We start from the raw sequence: 22,669 nt of genomic DNA on the forward strand, positions 1-22,669 counted from the left end.
AATGGTGAAATTTCAAGGAACATGGCTCAAAGAATGGTGCAAAGTAGGAAAGGCCTGAATAAGCAATACGCATACAAGAAACGAGTGGTGCAAGGCAGTAGACCACATAATTCTTTTTTTGTGGGAACTGTCCTTTGCATTGTAGGATGTTTAGTAGCATCTGGCCTGTAACTACTAGATGCCTATAGCACTCTCCCCCCCCCGCCCAAGTTGTAACAATCAAAAAATATCTCCACATTGCCACATTTCCTCTGAGGGGCAAAACTGTCCCAATTCACTAAGAAGGCAAATGCTATGCAAACAGGCGATCTATAATTATGCACAGTGAGGGTGAATCTCACATTGCTGAGTGAAAGAAGCCAGAGTGAACCTAGTATATACGGTTTCATATATGTAAAGCATCAAAACACACAAAACCAACTTATACTGTAGGAATTCAGGATAGTGGTTGCTTGTGGGAGGGGCAAGTAAGGGGAGGAAGTGCCTGAAAGGGAGTCAGATGAGCCTCTGAGGCACCAGTAACGTTCTGTCTTGCTCCTTACACAGATGAAAATTTATTGAGCATATATACTTCAAACAATTTTTTCAAAATGTTTTGGAAGTCAAGACTTCATCTTTTTCATAATGAATGAAAACATTGTAGCTCTTATTCTTTGAATCATAAGCAACACTTATTATCAAACTATCGATACATGTTAAATAAACAAACAGTATTAAACGAAGCTGTAAACTAAATTAAAAAGCTGGCCATCTCCATGTGATCATTTAAAAAACAGGCAGTTAATTTAAAAAATACAGAAAAATCCATTTCAATTAATTCATTTGGTAGAAGTTAGTTGTTCTCCTGAGATTTATCTATATTCCTAATGACAAAAGACAAATCAAAGATGAGTCTAAGTTTAAAATGCTGTAAAAACAACTCTGTCCCACATGAGACATTTCTGTAAACTACTGCAGTTTCCATCTATTGCTAAATTTGGAGAAATATGACTTAGCAGCTGAGACATAGTTTTGTCTGAGAATAAACTACATTTATCTGTCTCAACCCAGGAGTTAAGAATTATTTTTCACTATGTATAAAGATGAGATTCATATTCTTTTATATGTAAAGTTTTAGTATTATCCTTATTCTTCTTTTCCTGTACATACATTATTTCAAAGTAATACTCAGATGGTACCAGGACATCTAACAAGTAATATAGTAAAAAGAAAATTTAAAAAAAGTTAAATCTACACTGAATCCAGATTTCTCAACTGCATGAAAAAAACCCAAAAAACAAAAAAAAAACTTTAAGAAGATTAATATTGTAGTTTCTTAGGAATCTTTAAGAATAATATTTTAAAAATACTGCAATGAAAAAACACATATCATAACCAAATATATGATTTATTTTTGGAGAAAAATAATTAAAACTGAGGTTTTTCCGATTAAGGGGAGAAATAACAATATGAGATCATACCCTGGTTACATGTTAGTTAACATTCTATACAATGTGGATGTGCTTAAGATGTATTTAATGATATTATGAACGAACATTTGAAATTTAAAAATCACAAACCACTTGCCAATATTGTAAATTCATAAATGTTGAAATAAATACCTACAAGGAAGTAAATTTTGAAAACTGAAGCCTTCGACAGTGTATAGATCATCCCAAATGTTACAAATAGCAGAGCAAATAAGTTGACATTACTGCTAGTTTCCACTTAATTTCTTCATAATATGGCTCTCTGGTGTTGCATTAGTGAAGATACTTCCTACAACCACATGGGTACCCCAAAGACTGTGACGAATCACTTTACAGCAACCAAGATCATCAACAGAGAATCCTAAATGTCGATAGCGTTCATCTGTCTCAAAAAGAGTGTTGTTTGTATATGGTCCAAAAAACTGGAGGAAATAAAAAAAGTCATATTTTCATTAGCTAGAAAGATAATGAAGTAATAATTTTTATGCAAATATGAACACAGATCTATATAAATACTCTGAATATTAAAAAAATCAAATAAGAAATAAAAAGGTCACATGGAACACCTAACTGCCCTAATACCTCCTTTTCCCTCATTCTGGAAATGTGAAATGAATGATCTAGCAGACTGCATGTTACCTAGAACCAAATGCATAATATTATATGACCTTCGGAGATGAAATAAGCCTTAGGCAATCATCTATGGTTCACCTTTGTAATTTTTAAGATAAGAAAACTATCAGAGTAAGTTTTTCATTTCTAGTACTCACTAAATCTTGACTTTGAAAAGAAACAGTATATATTCCTATTTTAAGATTGAAAAAATTATTACTATTTGTAGCTGATATACACAGAATTTAAAATATGACAATAGTGGTTCAGTTATTTTCTTTAAAGTAGCTTTACAAATGTTAATTTCCAAAAAGTTACTTTTCTAAATATTTCTTTACCATCCATATTTTCTTAATTCTAAAAAGTTTTCCTTCCTTAATGAAACTATTGGATACTAAGTTTTAACTAAGGAACAGTAATAAACACACTAATTCAATGTAATTCAAGTAATATCTATTATGAGGATGGAAAATAAATTTTAAAATTATTTTTAATGAAAAAAATGTAAAGTGATGGAGATGCTTAACTATGAGTGCCAGAGGTCCCTCAAAGTTGTGAATTCAACGGACTCTTGGTATCTCTTTGCATAAAATTGTGAGGTTTTCAAAGTCTTAAATGGTCTACTTTTACCAAGGTTATAATTATAAACAATTTTATAATAAAAATAATTCCTACTTCAAATTATATAATCTGCCTTTCAAAATGTATTTAATTACTCACTGCCAAACCAGATGATGGGTCAATAAAATCAGCCCAATAGCCTTCAGCTCGAAGGGCGTAGCAAATTTCTTTAGCACCGCTGATGAACTGCATAGAAAAAGGCACAAATAATATGCTCAAAGCAGCAGCACAGAGTGTTTTATTTCTCAATAAATTTTTAAGATAAATATTTTTTGCTTCAGATAGAGAACACAATAAGATTAATAAACAATTAAAACTAATGATAAATTAAGACTGTAAAGTCCTAAGATTTTCACCAGTCCAAAAGATTAATGGTTCATATAACATTTTCATTTCTTTTAAAAAGTCTAAATTGTATATTTTTTTCTTCTAAATTATTTCCTATTTTAGGAACTATTTCTAATCACTTCTGTTCTATTAACTCCCAAATTTGCCATGGATTATAACCTACAGTTGCTATTTTGTATCATTACAGAGGTATTAGAAATAAGGTAAGAAAGGGAAAACAAAATATTCATAATGAAAAGATATGGACCATTCATTAATTTGAATGAAAGTTCGTTAAAAACATGTACTTGTTTGTGTGTCCTTCAAAAACACATCTATCCACTCACATAGTCATGAAATATTTCTGAAAAGGCACATAAAAATAATAAGATAAATGGATAGATTGGGTACAGGGCTGGACCGCATACTTCCTTTTCACTATACACCTCTCTATTTTTTGTATTGTGTATAAACATTACAGACCACGTGCATGTATTAAAATCCTGGTCTTACCGTCCTCATTCCTACGATGTCTTTATTAGCTTTATCAGAAGTCTAAGCAGTGAAAAAGACTAAAAGCAAATATTAGAATCAGATTAGAATGTTAAAAAAAAAACAAAAACAGACCATAAGTGTTTAAAGACAAGGGCACAGTTCCACTCACAGCCATAACAAAGTAACAGTTATCAAACTTGCCACTTGCTGAAAAATTAAAACTGACCAAAATATATGAGGCAACTGTTTTTAGACACTGAACAATAGGCAGACAAAACTGCAGCGGAGAAGGGAAACAAATAAGGTGATCCCCATATATGCTCCAGGCTTCTGTCTGGGGACACTCTCTTGTTGCAGGGCAAAGAAGTGGAGCCCAAGCAAAGTGATAGTGTCACTGAGCTGAGGAGGTAGGAAGCAAGAGTTCTCAACTGTTGAAGCATCTGGAATTTCTGGCGTAGGGTACTGGAGCAGAAGGAGATGCACAAATGGGGCTCCCACGTGGTCCGCAGAGCAATTTGCCCTGGTTCAGTAGCCAAGGGTTGAGCTGCACAGATACAAGGTGAGATTCCTCAAGGTCTAGCAAAGAGTGCCAGCTGCGAGGCTGAGAGCTGAATGGTGATATCAGGGGTCACGCACTACAGAGTAACATGAATTTCTGGCCCACCTAGAGTGATGAGACCTCACTGAGCATCTCTGGCACTCAGCTGAGATGCTCAGAAGTCCAAGTCTTAGGCATATGGGCCACATCCTAAACAAGGGGTTAGCAAGTGATAGCCCGAGGGCCAAACCTGGCTGGCTGCCTGCCTGTTTGTGTAAATACAGTTTTGCTGGAACGCAGCCATGCCTGTTCATTTATATAAGGTCTGTGGTTGCTTTAACAATACATGGTAGAATTGAGTAGTTGAGAACCTATCACCTACAAAACCTAAAAATTTACCATCTGGCTCTTTCCAGAAAAAGTTTGCTGATCCCTGCTACAGAGATATACAACTTTAACCTATTTTCTCCAACTACAGGCGTATCTCATTTTTTTGGGCTTCATTTTATTGCACTTCGCAGATAAGTTTTTTACAAATTGAAGGTTTGTGGCAACCCTGTGTCCAGAAAGCCTACTGGCAACATTTTTCCAATAGCATTTGCTCACGTCATGTGTCTGTGTGGCATTTCGGTAATTCTCTCAATATTTCAAACTTTTTCATCTATTATTATATTTGTTATGATGATCTGTAGTCTGTGACCTTTATTGATGTTTTACTACTATGACTCACTGAAGGTTCAGATGACGGTTAGCATTTTTTAGCAATAAAGTATTTTTAAATTACGGTATGTACATTTTTTTAGACATAATGCTATTGCACACTTAGACTACAGTACAGTATAAACATAACTTTTATATGCACTAGGAAACCAAAAAATCTGTGTGATTCACTTTATTGCGATATTTGGTTTATTATGGTGGTCTGGAACCTAACCTGCAATATTTCCAAGGTATGCCTGTACTTTCTTGTAAACTAATGAAAAACATTTAGATAATACTGTACTCTATAGGTTATTTTCATACTTAACATTTACACTTACTGCTGTATTTCATTAATCCTCATAATTCTTAAAAATAGGAAAACTGAATATGGTTTAGAAAAGTCATTAGAATTATGTACCAATTTAATAAAAGATGTGCCATACACAAAAACTACAAGGTGAACAAAACGATGCATTTAAATGTTTGCAAAGGTTAACTAAAAGAATCCCAAATGATCACAAAAAGAACCAGTTTAAATATTTTTCTTAAAGATTTCTGCTTGGGACTTCCCTGGTGGCGCAGTGGTTAAGAATCCGCCTGCTAATACAGGGAACACGGGTTCGATCCCTGGTCTGGGAAGATCCAACATGCTGTGGACCAACTAAGCCTGTGTGTCACAACTACTGAGCCTGTGCTGGGAGCCCGCGAGCCACAACTACTGAAGCCAGCACACCTAGAGCCCGTGCTCCGCAACAAGAGAAGCCACCGCAATGAGAAGCCTGCGCACCGCAACAAAGAGTAGCCCCCGCTCACCACAACTAGAGAAAGCCCGTGTGCAGCGACGAAGACCCAACGCAGCCAAAAATAAATAAATAAATAAAAGATTTCTGCTCATCAATAGCAAACACTGACATCTGCTGGAAAAAACTCGAAATAGAGTTAAACCATAAAACATATAATATCTACTTGGACAGTAAGCTATGTGTGGTTCTAAAATAACCACTAACATGTCTAAAATAAAAAATGTGTTTTTCATAAAAAAATAAAATAGCTTTAGTCATTATAAAGTTTAAAATACACATGATAAAGCGTGTTGCCATTTCAAAAGCTGGAAATTGTTTTGTTTTTTTTTTTAATTTATTTTTTGGCTGCATTGGGTCTTTGTTGCTGACTTACATCTATACTGGGGTCAGTATCAAATGAGGCTCAGAATCTTGAATGGTTCAAAAAGTAGGACTTACTAATGCAATGCACATGTGAGAGCAAACTCTCTAGTGTTTAAATGGCAGTATACATTTACTAATCATTGTCTTAATATATAAATAGAAACTGTTTATTGAGTTATTATGTATTTAAATTTCACTTCTCCAAATTCAGATCTTTTAAAGATCAGAGAGAATGTCTTATGCTTCTCTGTAACTTCTTTGTTAGATGGCATATATAACTTGCTCATGATTATTAATTACTACATGGAATTTATTAGTAAAGCTATATGTGGGACACAAGTATAAAGTCATTACCATAAAATACTCTATTGAGTAAATAATATTTTTATAAATGAAGAGAACCATACATTTAACCCTAAAGAAAATATAAAATAATTCCAAATATTATCCTGTATGTAAATTAATAAAGAGAATTTTTTCAACTATAGTTAGCTAAGGTGTCCAAGTGAGCTAATCCCAACATGTCATACAGGCAAAGGAATATTCCCTTCTATCTTGTAGACAAAAAAATTGATATAACTGAACCTCAAACTCTTAGATAAATAATCATATAATTTTTAAATATAAGACTTTAAGTTACTACTTATCATTTCTCAGGTTGGTAAAAATGAAAAGTAATGCTAATATCCAGGGTAAAGGTGAGAGCATATATACTAGGACAGTCTTTTTGGAGGGCAAATTGGCAGTATCTTTCAAAACTTAAAATGAATATACCCCCTGATTCAGCAATTCCCCATTTAGGAATACATAAGTATGTGCAAAAAATATATGTACAAATATATTCACTGCCTGTAATAGCAAAAGTTTGATTTTCAACTTATAAATGACTAAAAATTTTTTTAAATAATTTAAAAAATTTACGGTTTGCCCATGCAATGTAATATTACACAGATTTTTACAAAGAATGAAATAAAATCTATGCGTAATGTTATGGAAAGGTGTCAAAACATATCTTCTAAGTTAAAAGCAAAGGATGGAAAAAATGTGGGTATATACCATTATTATATTATTATTGTACTGTACACTGTTATTGTTTACTCCTTTAAGAAGGCTGAGGTATTTTCACTTTTTACTTCACATGCTTGAGAGAGAGAGAAAGAGACATGGAGGGAGAGAGAGGATCAGAGAGAAGGAGAGAGAGATGGGTATGAAGAGTTACTTTTACATTTTTGATGTTTACTATATTCCCAACTTTCCTAAAACAGACATAAATTAAAAAAAAAACTGAGGAAGTACTGGACAGAATCTAAGTTTTTCGAAGACACTAAAAAAAAAAATTGTGGTATTTTTATTCTCAGAAAACATGTAAGTTTTTTAGTACTGGAATACATTAGCAGAGAATTAATAAAGGCTAGAAAAAATAGCCATCATTTTAAAACACTGGTTCATTGGTATTTAAATAAGATCATAAAATTAAATTGTCAGCAGCTGAAAGAATTACCTTTTCTAAGAGCATTTCTCTTTCATTTTCTACCTCCTCACTCCAAACAGTCATATCATTCTTAGTTTTCTGTGTTACAGTCAGAATCATTAGTTTGTTGGTGGCTACTTCTGGAAACAGTGATTCAAAATCTATAAGTGAAATAAGAATAAAACTCCAGAAAAATATAAATTTTTTAAAAAAAGAAACAGTTCATAAAATACTTTAGAAAAATGATGATTAAGTTAAATTATTATGGTACCAAGTTAGGTTTATAAATGCATATTAGTTTTGAAAAGGACGAAATGAATTTAGTTTTGGTTTACTTCTGCTCTTTTTGGATGAACGAAAATATATTGCCAACAATTCTGAAGAGTAAGTTGGGTTACATATTGTTGGTCTTGTAATTAAAAAAAAGGTTTATTATTAAGATTTTTCTCAGTAGTACTAATGTATTAGCTCATGGAAATTAGGGCTGTAATAATCACCCAGGAGTGGGATGACTTTAGGGAAAGATTTAGGAAAAAAGTTATTAAAAATTCTACTATTCCTATCTAATGGCAGCATGAGGTCAGATGTCAGGGGACACTTGAAAGCCTTATCTTGGCCAGGCAATCATCATTTCCAGCTAGATACATTAAAATACTAAGTTATAAAGCATTATGATTCCTATGGAGTACATTATTCAACACATTAAAAAATTAGTGACATTATCTAACACACACTAGTGTAAAAATGAATAAAGCACAACATACCTCTTCGCAGCAATTCCGGACATGTTTGGATTGCACACTCTACTTTGGCACTTTCAAAGTAAGTTTCCGCACTGTTAATTTCTTGCTCAACAGGTACATCATTACCCTAAGGTGGAATAAGAAATATAAGTAAACAAAATCTGGAGTTCAAATAAAATACCTTGCCTGTTATAAACCTGTTTTCCCTAGAAAGTTTTTTCAGTAATCCTAATCTAGCTGGTGATAGGGTAATAGTGTTTTCTTACATACTCAAACTTTTCTCTATGATGAATGTAATATTTGAAAATTTAAAAAAAAATGGTGAATTAAAAAAAGAAACAGATAAATACCCTGATATTCTAAGACTTAATATGAATAGAAGTTGGCTAAAAAACTAACTAAAATGCGCCATGATTGTGTCTTACAATGTTACCTCTTCTGATATTCTGTTATATCTAATTATCCTTCCTTTTGTTCTATAATCTGTAAAATGGGGATAAGAACACTAACTTACAAAGCAACATGATTAAATAGATAGCTTCTCCAACAGGAAGCGCTTAGAGGCTCTTATTCAACTGAAATTTACTGGGTGCCTATTATACACTAGACATTATAAACAGGAACAGGCACTACAATGGTAAAAAATCCAGTCTTCACTCTTAGGTATATAAGAGTTAGTAGAAGAAAAATGCATGAACAAATAAATGCAATCCATATCAGAAGTGCTATAGAGTTATAATGGAAGTCTTCTGGAGGTATAGATGGGAAAGAAACTTGCTTTGCTGGCAGAAATCAGGAAAAGGTTGAAATCACGTTTGAGTTACATGTTAATTAACATGTGTGTCTGACAGATAAAGAATAGACAGAATATAGGTTAAGAATTCAAGAGGAAAAAAACAGTCCAGCAAGAGATAATAACAGTGCAAAGGCATGCAATAGTCAAAGAGAATGGTGTAATTAAAAAAAAATGAAAATATGCTGTGACTGGAGAACAGAAGGAGTAGGAAGTAGTGGGAAGTAAGGTGAGAAAGATAAGGGATCAAAATTGTGGAAAGCCATCTATGCCACATTATGAAATTTTGATTTTAGTTTAAAAGCAATGAGGAATATCAAGATGTGATATAAAAAGCTAATGACAGTATTACTGTAGAGGATGTATGGTAATGAGGAAGAGCAGGTGACAGACCAGTAACAGCCAACAATTACTGATCACTTAGTGTAGTAAGTATTTTACATACATTTTCACATTTAATCCTCATAGCAAATTTGTAGGCCAGGTATTATTATACTCATTTTACATATAAAGAAACAGAGGCTCAGAAAGGTGAAGTAACTTTCTCAAGGTCACAAAATTAAGTAAATGGCTGAGTTAATCTCTGAATACAGATTTATCCTATCTCCACAGTCCATCATACTATAATGCCTCTAAAAATTGAGGTAAGATAAGGAGGCACTGAACTTTGGCAGTATTAGTGAGAACTGAAGGTACACAAATAATTTAAGAGCTACTTTCAGAGACAGAAGCAATGTAATTCTGTCACTATTTAGGGGGTATGATGAAAAGAGGAGTCAAGGTTGGCACTATAATTTTTATTTTTGGGACAGTGGGAGGATGACTAAGTCACTTATACTACTGACAACATGGGAATAAGGACAAGTTTTGAGAGAAAAAAGGACAAATTCAGTACTAGACGTGTAAAATCTTGGGACTTCTGAGACATCCAGATAAAGATGTTTGGCAGGCAGACAGTAATATACAACCAGAAATGTCAGAAACAGAAATAAGAAGCTAGGAAATATGAAAACACAGCCTGTGGAGAAAGCCAAGGACTTAAGTGACCAGGGAGCAAGTCAAATGAGAAAATGAAGATCAGAGACATTTGGGAAATATCATGTAACTGGTAGACCGAGGAGGAGGCAAAAAGACTGAGAAGGAATATCTGAGATAAAAAGTCAGGGGAGGTCAACTGTGTCCCAGTGTTAGGTTATCTGATATCACCCATAATTGTGAGGGGTTGCTGCTTTTAATAATATGGCTTTGATCAAAATCTCAACCTGAAGCTATATAGAAATATGAAAAATGATAAGGTTTGGGGTTTGAAACTCTGAAATGCACGTAACTTTCCATTTGAGTGAGCAATGATGCAATACTAGTTTTAAAACGCATTTAAAAAATTCATATGCAATACCAGTTTAAAAAACTCATTAAAAAAACCCCTCAGGAATTGTTTTTACAAAAGCTATTTAAGAATCCTCCTCTTCAGTCTACTGTATCCAGAGTTTCAGAGATCTCAAAATTTTCTTAAGTTTTTAAATGGCTAGAGGAATATACTAGTCGGAATTTGGTCCATACATAAATTACAATTATCATTAATAAAAGTGAAAAACAGGGAATATAAATTTCCAGTTATAGAATTAAGTTAGTTATATTTGAAATAAACATTTATTAAAAAAAGAGATATTTTTGGGGGCTTCCCTGGTGGCACAGTGGTTGAGGGTCTGCCTGCCAGTGCAGGGGACACGGGTTCGAGCCCTGGTCTGGGGGGATCCCACATGCCGCGGAGCGACTGGGCCCGTGAGCCACAACTACTGAGCCTGCGCGTCTGGAGCTTGTGCTCCGCAACGGGAGAGGCCACGACAGTGAGAGGCCTGCGCACCGCAGTGAAGAGTGGCCCCCGCTTGCCACAACTAGAGAAAGCCCTCACACAGAAACAAAGACTCAACACAGCCAAAAATAAATAAATAAATAAATAAAATTATTAAAAAAAAAAAAAGATATTTTTGAAGAATTATTTAATTACCTAAAAGAGACTACAATGTAGTTAAGTGAAAAAAATTATATAGCAAACATTATGTACAGGACAATGCTAAGCTTTTAAAAGCTATATATGTTGTTTCTGTTTATACTGGACTTAAATAGATTTTTTTTTTTTTACTTTTTCAATGAAAGTAATATGTACAGTTATCAGAAAGTAATATAGCATTAATAATTAGAAAAACAGAATGACGTTAACAACTTACCTGAAATTCATTCACATATTGTGCCATAACAAACTCATGTCTTTCGCTCGATAAAGGTTCTGCTAGAACATCAGGTAAAGTTTTATGAATCTGGCTTTTCTTCTGTGATGCGGTCCCATTGAGGTGACAATCAAAACCTATGTTCCCAGGAAGCTGGAATCTCTGATCCTGAGGTCCAAATGGTCCCATAGTTTCATCAGGCCAAACTGTTCGAGAGCCTAAAGAGGAACGACAAAATGAATTATTTTCTCCTTACTAGTTAAGTACGTTGGTAGACTGAAAGAATGTTCTTCTTCCAATTAGGTATTTTTTTTTACCTAACCAATAGTTCTTTGAAGTTTGCTTTCCTGTGTAAATATAAATTAGTTTGTTTCATGTTATTCCAAAAGACTAATCAAAGCAACCAGCTGTCAGCTCATAGGTAATTCCATTAATAGGGAAAGAATTCAATAAAGTACTGTAATCCATACTATGTAATTCTTTTCTTTTTTTGGCCATGCTGTGCGGCTTGTGGGATCTCAGTTCTCTGACAAGGGACTGAACCCGGGCCATGGCAGTGAAAGCCTGGAATCCTAACCACTAGGCTACCAGGGAACTCCCATACTATGTAATTCTTGACAGTCATTAAAAAGAATATGGTAAATCTTTACTGATAGTGAACGAAGTCCAGGACATATTACATTAAAAGAAAAAGCTAAGTCAAAGAACAGCATATATGACATTTATTTTTCATCCTTATATTTGTGTTTTTAAATACAGTAAAAAAACATCTGTAAGGAAAGACATCAGACTTAATGGTGGCTACCCTTGGGGAGGGGCATTCAACTGCTGTTACCTGGTGGCACAAAACATTAATGGACTGGAAAAAAATCTTGTATGAACCAATGTGACATAATGCCCTGTTTACTAGCTACATGAGTTAATATGGATTTAATACTTACAGAAGAATAGACCACATTACTTTATTCCTATAAAACTTTAAAAAATTCTAACATGTGAAAAATTCAAAAAGATCCAGAAAAGAATAAATTAGAAAATCAAATGAAGAAATACTCAGAGTAGGAATTTTGTTTAGAGAAAGGAAGGGACAACTGCTGCAGACTTTAGTTGGCAATAAAAATATTTATAAATACTCTGCCAGAACTGAGTGACTAAAAACGGCCATGTCAATATGGCTGCCCCCATGTGACACCGTATCTTTCTTCCATACCTAAGACAGACATCACCCATCAATCGAGAACTTTTCCCTGCTGAACACAGACATTGTCACATGATTCTCAACCTAAACACTCTAGCCCAGTATGTCTCAAACTTTTAATTATTTAAGAATCACCTAAGATCTTCTCAAAATGCAGATTCTGATTTACTAGGTCTGCAGTGGGGCTAAAAATTCTTCGTTTCTGAACAGTCCCAGATGATGCTGATGCTATGCCATGCTATGCTATGCTGGTCCGCAGATCACACTGAGTAACAAGGCTCTAGACAGCCACTAATGATTGACTGGAGTCAGTTCACAAACTTAAACTTACCAGCTATTTTGAAGAACATGGGTTCTACAGATTATTCAGATCTGTTTCTTTACATAAAAATCCCATATTAACCGTGGATTCGAGCATATTTTCAAATGTTTACCAGTCATTTAGGTTTTCTCCTACAGAAATAGCCTGTTCAAATCCATTTCTGAAATTTTTTGTTTGGTTTTCTACTGGGTTTTCTTCTTCCTATTGAAAATTCTTTATATAGTTGTCCCTAGTTATTCACAGGAGATTGCTCCCTGGACCCCCACAGATACCAAAATCTGCATATGCTCAAGTCCCTTATATAAAAGGGCATAGCTCTATCGACCTTTGAACAACTGAGGGGTTAGCTGTTCAAACCCTGCATGCAGTCAAAAATCTGAGTATAATTTATAGTCAGTTCTCTGTATAGTCGGTTCCACATCCTCAGATTCAATTAACCGAGAATTGTACTGTACTTATTTATTTTTGAAAAAAATCTACGTATAAAGTGGACCTGAACAGCTCAAAACCATGTTGTTCAGGAGTCAACTGTATGCGCATATACTGTAACCTTCGTACATCACATCCTCCTGTATACTTTAAGTCATCTCTAGATTACCTACAATATCGAATACAATGTAAATGATATGTAAATAGTTGCTGGTGTGTGGCAAATTCAAGTTTTGCTTTTTGGAACATTCTGGAATTTTTTTCCCCAAATATTTTTAATCCTTGGTTGGATGAATGTGAGGATGCAGAACCCATGGATAGGGAGGGTTGGCTGTATATTCACAACACAAACCCTTTACATATTCTGAGTGACAAATCTTTCATTTATGACAGATGTATATTTAGCCTTCAGATCATGAAAACTGAGGAGTAATCAGAGATGGAGTTAGAAAACTGGAGCAAGAAAACCAGGGGAGGCTTTGCATGCCCAAGTGAACTTATATTACACTGTAAGTAATGTGTTGCATGAAAAAGGATTCCATGGGCAATCCCTTTAGAATACATTAGGTAAAGTTTCTAAGACCTCTCCCTGAATATTTTAGTGTGTATTATAAACCTCTAAGATAGTACTATGGTATAAAGCATTTCTCCAAGTTAACTAATCACAGAACTTAAAAAAAATTTGTTTTTCATCCTTGAACAATTCATAGCTTGGGAATAGTTTAGGAACTGCTACTGAAAGCAGTGGGAGATAATCGAGGCTTATGAAGGAAGTGACATGATTTAAAGTATTTTAGGATGATTAATATGATACTGGTGCACAAGATGGATAAGAAAAAGCAGACTTTGGTTTAATAAACACTCAAAGTGACAGCTACATTTAAGAAATTCAGCAAAGAATGGCAAGAAGTAGTAACATAGTTTAGTAAGATCAAAAGAAGATTTGTTTCAGGGAGGACTGTGTGTTCAAAGATAATTAGGAAAAAACTAAAGTTCAAGAAAGTAAGTTTTAGAAACCAATATTCTTTTTTTAAAAAAATATTGTAACTTTCTGGTACAAATATTTAGGCAAGAGCTCTGATTTTATTTTCAATGGGATAAACTCAACTTTAGAAAATCAGTAAAACCTCAAGAAGAAATACAGTAAGTCCCCTACACACGAATGAGTTCCATTCTGAGAGCGTGTTCGTAAGTCCAATAAAGTTAGCCTAGGTACCCAACTAACATAATCGGCTAGCATATAGTACTGTACTGTAATAGGTTTATAATACTTTTCACACAAGTAATACATAAAAAACAAACACAAAAAATAAAGACCTTTAATCTTACAGTAAAGTACCTTGAAAAGTACAGTAGTACCGTACAACAGCTGGCGTACGGGGCTGGCATCAAGTGAACAGGCAAGAAGAGTTATTGACTGGAGGAGCAAGAGGAGGTGGGAGATGACAGAGCTGAAGGATCATCAGCAAGGAGATGGAGGGCAAGTTGCAATTTCACTGACGCCTGACGTAGATGGCACAGGCTCTGCTTCCTTGCTGGACTCAATTCTATCTACCCTCTTGAAAAAACAATCCAGTGATGTCTGGGTAGTAGGTCTTTTTTTCTCATCATTGATGACATGGTAGCACTGGATTGCATTCTGAGTGGCTGCTGCAACCTTTGTGTACTGTTCTACGTTCTGGTCCTGTGCCTCAAAAACTAACAGTGCCTTCTCAAATAAAGAAAACCTCCTTGCCATTTCCTGCATCATGAATCTCTTTGGTTCTTCAGTTACTTCTTCTTCCTCTTGGCTCTTTTCGTCCTTTCTCTTGCCCTCCAATTCCATCAGGTCTTCATTAGTAAGCTCCTCATGGTGTACAGCAAGGATTTCAATGAAGTCGTCCTCTTGCAAATCTAACTCTAGCTTCTCGCTGAGGGTCACTAAGTTGCTGAAGACCTCTTTGGACTCCTCATCCACCTTTCAAATCCACGAAAATTGTGAACAAACTGCAGGCAAAGGTTCTTCCAAACCCCATTCATGGGATGGGTGTAACCTCATGCCAAGCAAAGTCAATGTCTTTTATGGCCTCGTGGATGTTACAGTCCTTCCAAATTGTCACAAGGTTGTTCCTGATTCGTCACTTGCCTTTACTGCCTGATGAAAACTGTGACGTAAATAATATTTCTTGAAAGTTGCTATAACTCCCTGGTTCATAGGTTGGACGAGAGACATGGTATTTGGTGGCAGATGCACTACTTTGATGTTGGGATGAAAGTAGTTCATGAATGGGGGGTGGCCCAGAGCATTGCTGAGCAGCAAAAGAATGTTGAATGGGATGTCCTTCTCCAAGCAATATTTCTCTACCTCTGGGGTAAAGTGGTGGAAAAACCAGTCCTGGAAAATGGCCTGTGTGACCCAGGTTTGGGGGTTACTCTTCCACACAACAGGAAGAGGGCCCTTGGCTATGTTTTTAAGGGCTCCGGGGTTCTCTGAGTGATAAACTAAGAGAGGCTTCAGCTTCATATCGCTGGAAAGAAGCATTGCCACCAAACAACAGAGTTAGCCTATCCTTTGTTGCTTTATAGCCTGGCATCAACTTTTCCCCCTTACTGATGTAATTTTTCCTCTGGCATCCTCTTCCAGTACAGTCCTGTCTCATCCACATCAAAAACTTGGGTGAATACGTACCTTCATCAATAATTTCTCGAAGCATTTCGGGAAATTCCTGGTCAGCTACCATATCTGCACTTGCTGCCCTGCCACTTACTTTTACATTGTGAAGGTTGGCTCTAGCCTTGAACTGATGAAGCCAGCCATGGCTGGCATTAAAAGATGTGCCCTCTGATTCTTTGCCATGTTTCAAGTCTTCATAAAGGCTTTTAGCCTTCTCTTGAATCAGCATTAAGCTGAGCGGGACTTGACGCTGATGCTGATCCTGCACCCACATACTGAGAAGTTTCTCCAACTCCTTCATCACTTTTCCACGCTTCTTCGATATTACTGTCAACATCATCGGCACAGCAGACTTCACATGTTCCATGATCTTGTCCTTGTTCTTTAGAATCATGCTGATGGTTGAACAATTCATGTTATAAGAACGAGCAACGTCTACCTTCTTTTTGCCTCATTCCACTCTCTCAATTATTTTCACTTTTGTTTCCATTTTTATTGCTTGGCGCTTCTTAGCAATACCAGCTATACGTTGCTTCTACGCTTGCTTCCGGACATCCTGGGCTTGAAATAAAGATACTGTACTACTGTACTCTATACAGTACAATAAAGTACACAAAAGCACAACCACTTGTAGAGAATGCACACACGTGACAACGTACACCAGACACGTGAACTAACTTGCATGACTGGTCAGGCGAACTCGTGTTCGCATCTTTGAAAGTTCACAACTTGAAGGTTCGTATGTAGGGGACTTACTGTATTACAGGAAACAACTCAGAATGTTATGAAACAATTATAAGTAAAGCAATAATAACTTTTACATACAGATATCTGGAGGTGCAGTGGCCACATGAGACTCATCAGAACCTGAAGATCCTGCAGTTGAAAAGGCTCTGGGATTGACAACCCTTTTAACTAAAGAGCAAAATCCTGGGAGATAGGAAACCAGTCTGGCTCTGTTACAGAGCACCTAAGAATGACAGAAAAATCAAAATTATTCTGGATATAAATGCTATACTAACACAGACAATCTCTGGCAAATCCTCACATTGCAATATATCTTTTAAAATCAATGTTTATTCTACTATTATTGAGCAGCTACCACAGGATAAGCATCATGTATACTTATAATTTTAGAAATAAATACAAATACTTAAAAAACAAGTAATAAGTTACTTTGAGTAAAAATATATGGCTTTCCCAAGGCCAGAATTAAGAGTGCCATACAGAAAGAATGGGAACCTCTAAAAGTTGCCCTATTTAGTGATGACACTAAAAAGGTAGCACAACTAATAAGATTCTATTCTCAAAATAAAGAACTTTCAAAACCTCTCCTAGAAACAAAACCTATTTACTTTCTAACTCTTCTTTTACTGCTGTAAATTGTACTAATTATCTCCCATACCATCTTTCCTCTTGGTTTTATGGCAATGTCCACTTTCCTCCATTTTAGCACACACCTTTCTGATACATTTTCTGCCCTTATGTTCATTCCCTAGACACTGAGGTCAGTTACAGTGGATGAATGTGTAAACATCTCTCACGTATAAACTTTAATCAAAATACTTAAGTCAGAATAATTTAATGCAGGGGTTGGCAAACTATAGCTGAATGTAGCCTTCTGTCTGTTTTGGTGAATAAAGTTTTATTGCCATACCCATTTATGTATAGTCTGTGGCTGCTTTCATGTCATAATGGCAGAGTTAAGTAGCTTCACAGAGACTCTACGGCCTACAAAGCCTAAAATATTTGCTATCTGGCTCTTTATATTAAAAAAAAAAAATCGCTGACTCTTAGATTAGTGGAAAACATGTAAGAACAAATACCATATCATCTGTGAAATGCTATTAAAAGATTTGAACAATTAAGAAACCCTTGAGGACATAGGCAAAAAGTTTCATGGAGGATATACTTAGTTGTGACGAAATAGAAATTTGCTGGGGAAAGGGCATTTCAATGAGTGACTTTCAGGAACAAAGGGATGGAGTCATAAAGGATGTACTCAGAAGAGTGACAAGTTCACTGAAGGTGGGTATAAGGTAGTGCAGTAAAAAACAGGCTTGAAAGTTAACTTGTGGGCAACTATAAAAGGCTTTATACTTGACACACACAGGAAAGGGCCTGTTACATCAAGATAATAAGTCAGAATTTTAACCTGTAGGCAGGGAGGAATAGAGCAAACTGATAAAAATAACGGATGTTTTAAGGAATGTACCACTAAGGGCAGTGTAGAGAATGGAGTGGGATTAGAGAGGTGGTATGAAAAGTAGTTACCAGGATGTTGAAATAGTCTAGATACTGTAGAATCATTCTTTTTCCCTTTCACATAGTATTCTGAAATCCAGCCCTATGTTCTTTCTGACTTTCTCATCCTAAGTACAAGAATACATCCTAACTGGTCGTTCTACTTCTCTGACATAATTTCTTACTCATTTTATCCCCCCTTCTCTTACTCCACTCTTTAGTCACATAAAAATATCTACCCAACTTTTCCCATATTTCTCTGCCTTCTTTTATACTGCCACAAGATTTCTTCTGCTAAAACGCCCTTTTCCCTCTCCTCCTAGGCCTGACAAATTCCAACTCTTTCTACAAGATCTGGATAGACAGAACCTCCTTTATATGTCTCCAAAATGCAAGGCCTGTCTCCAGAGCATTCTGCCCACCTGAAAATTTAAGCATCCTCCCTTGGGTCTGTACCCAACCTGCTCAGACAAAAATGTTAATTCTCAGTGGTATAAGAAATTTGAATTGTATATCAACATTGAGCAATTGTGATATTTTACACAAAAGATCCAGAGTTTCAGCTGTTCTTACAAACTCCAAAGATCTGGCAGCGCTGGATTCACATTCCCAAATGACATTAGTTGGCAACACATCACTGTAGCTGAGGAAAGGCTGCTCCCTTTATATCAGAAATGAGTATTTCAGTTTGTACAAGTCCCCACCAAGGCTTCTTAATTGACCTGTTTAGCCTCTGAAGCATACACATACCTGACCCATGCTATGTATGCGAACTAAATTGCTGAAGACATACATATCTATCTGCATGTTTCATTAGTAACATCCATTCAGCACTTAAAATGCACATAAACGAACACAAATTTTTAAACATATATTTGAATATTGTTTTATGTAAGCTTCTTTCTAACAATAAAAGGATTTATAAAAGCATCCTTCAAAATACCTACTGGATTAATTTATTCATTCAAATCAAAATAAAGCCAGGTCAAATATTAGCATACTACTCTGACTCGGATCTTTCCTTTGAGAGTAGCACATGCTTCTTTTACAGCATTCCCTTCCTATGATTATGGCTAGGTATGAATTCACCTTAACACACGGGATACACTAGTGGTCTACTTTTACGACTTGGCCCTATAGTCTTACCATTAGACTATTACTTAATATATCATATTTGACTACAGGAATACTATCCTGGCTAACTGTTGCCATATTAGTCTTCCTAACACACAGCTCTAATTAAATCACCAAAATTTAAAGAATAAAGTCCAAATTACTGGGTTTGGCATTCAAGACTCTCTATTACTTGATCCCAAATCCACAATCCAACCTTATTTCTCACTAATCTCTTTCACACATCTTACATTCAGGAAGACAGAACTGACTTCCTGATTTTTGAAAGGGGGGGGGTGTCTTTGAATGTACCTCCCGCTCTGCCCAACCAAACCTCAGATTATCTAAATCCCACCCATCTTTCAAACCTCAAATGCTTCTCTGATTAAATGAACACAAACCCCTACTTTTCCCTCTCCACAAAGCTCTGAATCTGCACTGTACCTTTGTGTAGCTTTTAAAATTAGTTTCTACTCTTATTGTAATTGTTTTAAAATATGTCTTGGGTTCCCTACGGCAGGATGTGTTTGAGTAATCGCTGGACAGTTACAGTGAATAAATCTCTCTGGTTGTGAGAATAATATCTCTTGCGCCCATTTTGTAGTATTTGGAAGGTGACTTCCTATACTGAAACTACTACAAAACCTTCAGTTTACCTAACCAAAGAAACAGAAAACGGCTTAAAAATAATCCTAAATATTTACTGAAATAATGTCTTTTAAAACTACTGAAAGGGTGCTGGCACTGAATTTATTTCTAAGAACGAATTTGTAGAAATAAATAGACGTGTATTGAGAAATATGTTGTGTTCAAACTACCCGCAAAGCATATCAACCTAATTCACACCCCTTGCTTCCCTTGCCATTTCTGATACACTAATTACGAGAAACATTATGACATCAATGCCATTATCATTAAACCCGTCCTTCCTAACGAGTTCCCAAACTATTTTATTACTATACTGCTTCTTTAGAGGCTAATTTACTCACATTGGCCATTTCTGGCGGGAAGGGCAGGCGAAAAATTTCGTCCCTTTTGTAAAGTTATTCCTGGGAAAGGACAAAACAAACAGGCCGGTGACGGATTAAGCTCTAACAACAGATCACTGGGGTAACGTCCACCACCGCCTACTGTGTGTCCCTCCACCGAGACAGGACCAAAGCCCAAGCTCTCCCCGAACCCCCAAATTCGCCCCCCGCCCCCACAGGGCACAGCTCGCTGCCCAGAGGAGGGTGTGAGGCTCTCAGCCCGCCCGGTTCGAGTCCGCGGAACACAACTCCGACTAGATCGGGGTGGCCAATGAGGAGCTCCACCGGGATGGAGTCCTGAGGCTCGCAAGTAGGTATTTTAACACCGGTCAGGGCTGCCCGACGACAGTTCGAAGCAAGGGTGCCAGCAGAGATGAAGGATGAGGAAGCGAAAAGGATCCTAAAGACAGAGTGACAGGACGACTGGGGACAGCGATAGGGACACTGTGGGAATAGGGACAACACCGAGAGCTGCAGCCCGAAGATGGGCGAATTTGGAGAGGCTAACGCGGGCGGAAACCATACGTACCAGTCACCGCCGCCGCCCCCAGGTGTTGGAGACCCAGACTCTTCCCGTCTTCAAAATGGCGGCGCGACGGCACGGCCGGTAGCGCACAAGCTGGCAGTGCCCAGACTGAAGGAGTTGCTTCTGAGCGCATCGATGGGAAGGATCGTCGAGCCGATGATGCGCACGCGCACAGGAGGCCCACGTAGAGCCGCCCTTCCATTGGATAGTCCCCCGCCGCGACGTGGGCGGAGATAAAGTGACGCGCGGGTGTCCTGGGAGCTTGGAGGCTTGAGCTCTGGAGCTGGATTTAGGCAGCCGTTTAATGTCGTGCATTAACTCACTGAACTGAGGTATTTGAAAACCTCCTCTCTCCCTAAGACTTTATTTATTTATTTTTTTTTTAAAGAACTATAACAATATGTTTAGTTTCAAATCCATATCAAGATGTGAGTGACCCATGGGGTTTTTGCCTTAAGCTGTTTTTATTTTATTTATTTATTTATTTATTTTTATGGCTGTGTTGGGTCTTCGTTTCTGTGCAAGGGCTTTCTCTAGTTGCGGCAAGCGGGGGCCACTCTTCATTGCGGTGCTCGGGCCTCTCACTATCGCGGCCTCTCTTGTTGCGGAGCACAGGCTCCAGACGCGCAGGCTCAGTAGTTGTGGCCCACGGGCCCAGTTGCTCCGCGGCATGTGGGATCTTCCCAGACCAGGGCTCGAACCCGTGTCCCCTGCATTGGCAGGCAGATTCTCAACCACTGCGCCACCAGGGAAGCCCCCTAAGACTTTCTTATTGCCTCCAAGAGGTACAGTTTTCTGTTCTTTGTATGTAGTTTTTTTTATTTTTCAAGAAATCACTGTTTTTGAGAATAGGGCACTTAACGTTTTTCTCTATGCACTAGGCCTTTAATAGGCGCAATAAATATATATCCCCCTATTTATAAAGAGTATATAATTTTCATTTGTCAGTTACATTTTTAAAAAATTAACTGAAGTCCATACTTTATTCATACTGATATATTTAGTTGGGTCATGTTGGGCAAGTTAGTCTCTTTATTTTAGTTTTCTCACTTCTAAAATGGGAATAAATGGATAAAGAAGATGTGGCACATGTATACAATGGAATTTTACTCAGCCATAAAAGGAAATGAAATTGAGTTGTTTGTAGTGAGGTGGATGGACCTAGAGTCTGTCATACAGAGTGAAGTAAGTCAGAAAGAGAAAAACAAATACCGTATGCTAACGCATATATATATGGAATCTAAAAAAAAGGTACTGATGAACCTAGGGGCAGCACAGGAATAAAGACACAGACCTACTAGAGAATGGACTTGGAGGACATGGGGAGGGGGAAGGGGAAGCTGGGATGAAGTGAGAGAGTGGCATGGACATATATACACTACCAAATGTAAAATAGATAGCTAGTGGGAAGCAGCCGCATAGCACAGGGAGATCAGCTCGGTGCTTTGTGACCACCTAGAGGGGTGGGATAGGGAGGGTGGGAGGGAGATGCAACAGGGAGGAGATATGGGGATATATGTATATGTATAGCTGATTCACTTTGTTATAAAGCAGAAACTAACACAACACTGTAAAGCAATTATGCTCCAATAAAGATGTTAAAAAAATAATAAAATGGGAATAATAATAGTGGCCAACTCATAGTTTGTGAAGGTTAAATCAGTTGACATGTAGCTAACACATATAGCACCGCACGTGCACACGCACAGCGCATGGCTTGGGAGTCACAGAGGCTTCTGAGTGTTGAAGTTACTTACAATTTGTTATTTCTTCATGACTCATAATTTCTCCTTCAAAGCGGCTTACTTGTCTAGGTTATATCATAAGATTACTGGTTGAATGATGATCCTAAGCTTTTTGAGCCTGGGAGCCATATGTTATACATCTTTGCCAGGATAGAAAATCATCTGTCAGGTAGAGGTGGGAGATAAGAGGAGTCAGTGATAGGCGGAATGGCAGGAGGCTGTCAGGAATAACTTCATCGCGGAGGT

General features: G+C 36.8%; 2 protein-coding genes across 4 annotated transcripts in view; one reads left to right on the forward strand and one right to left on the reverse strand.

Annotated features, from left to right (window-relative positions):
• LYPD6 (LY6/PLAUR domain containing 6) overlaps positions 1 to 22,669 on the forward strand; it is a 404,935-nt gene that overhangs the window by 172,541 nt on the left and 209,725 nt on the right. The gene's annotated exons all lie outside the window — the stretch shown is intronic.
• On the reverse strand, positions 1,369 to 20,830 carry MMADHC (metabolism of cobalamin associated D). Of its 3 annotated transcripts, XM_082465180.1 has the most exons (8): positions 20,682 to 20,816; positions 20,114 to 20,173; positions 16,593 to 16,737; positions 11,166 to 11,383; positions 8,166 to 8,271; positions 7,432 to 7,562; positions 2,802 to 2,888; positions 1,369 to 1,891 (listed from the first exon to the last, which is right to left on the reverse strand). In XM_082465180.1, the coding sequence occupies exons 2-8, from the start codon at positions 20,120 to 20,122 to the stop codon at positions 1,697 to 1,699; spliced, it is 891 nt and encodes a 296-aa protein (XP_082321306.1). In that variant the 5' UTR covers positions 20,123 to 20,173; positions 20,682 to 20,816; the 3' UTR covers positions 1,369 to 1,696. The 3 variants fall into 3 exon arrangements, with proteins under 3 accessions (XP_082321306.1, XP_082321307.1, XP_082321305.1); XM_082465181.1 differs by lacking the exon at positions 20,114 to 20,173 and having other exon boundaries at positions 20,682 to 20,795; XM_082465179.1 differs by lacking the exons at positions 16,593 to 16,737; positions 20,114 to 20,173 and having other exon boundaries at positions 20,682 to 20,830.

This window comes from Balaenoptera physalus (assembly GCF_965194825.1).
Source record: "Balaenoptera physalus genome assembly, chromosome: 6".
In the NCBI taxonomy this organism is placed as follows: domain Eukaryota; kingdom Metazoa; phylum Chordata; class Mammalia; order Artiodactyla; family Balaenopteridae; genus Balaenoptera; species Balaenoptera physalus.

Excerpts from the sequence above, each read along its gene's own strand:
- MMADHC (XM_082465180.1), bottom strand. Across the intron at positions 11,384-16,592 it reads CACTGCACCTCCAGATATCT|GCTCTCGAACAGTTTGGCCT; the intron begins GTATGTAAAAGT and ends GTTCCTCTTTAG. Across the intron at positions 2,889-7,431 it reads GAGAAATGCTCTTAGAAAAG|TTCATCAGCGGTGCTAAAGA; the intron begins GTAATTCTTTCA and ends TTTTCTATGCAG.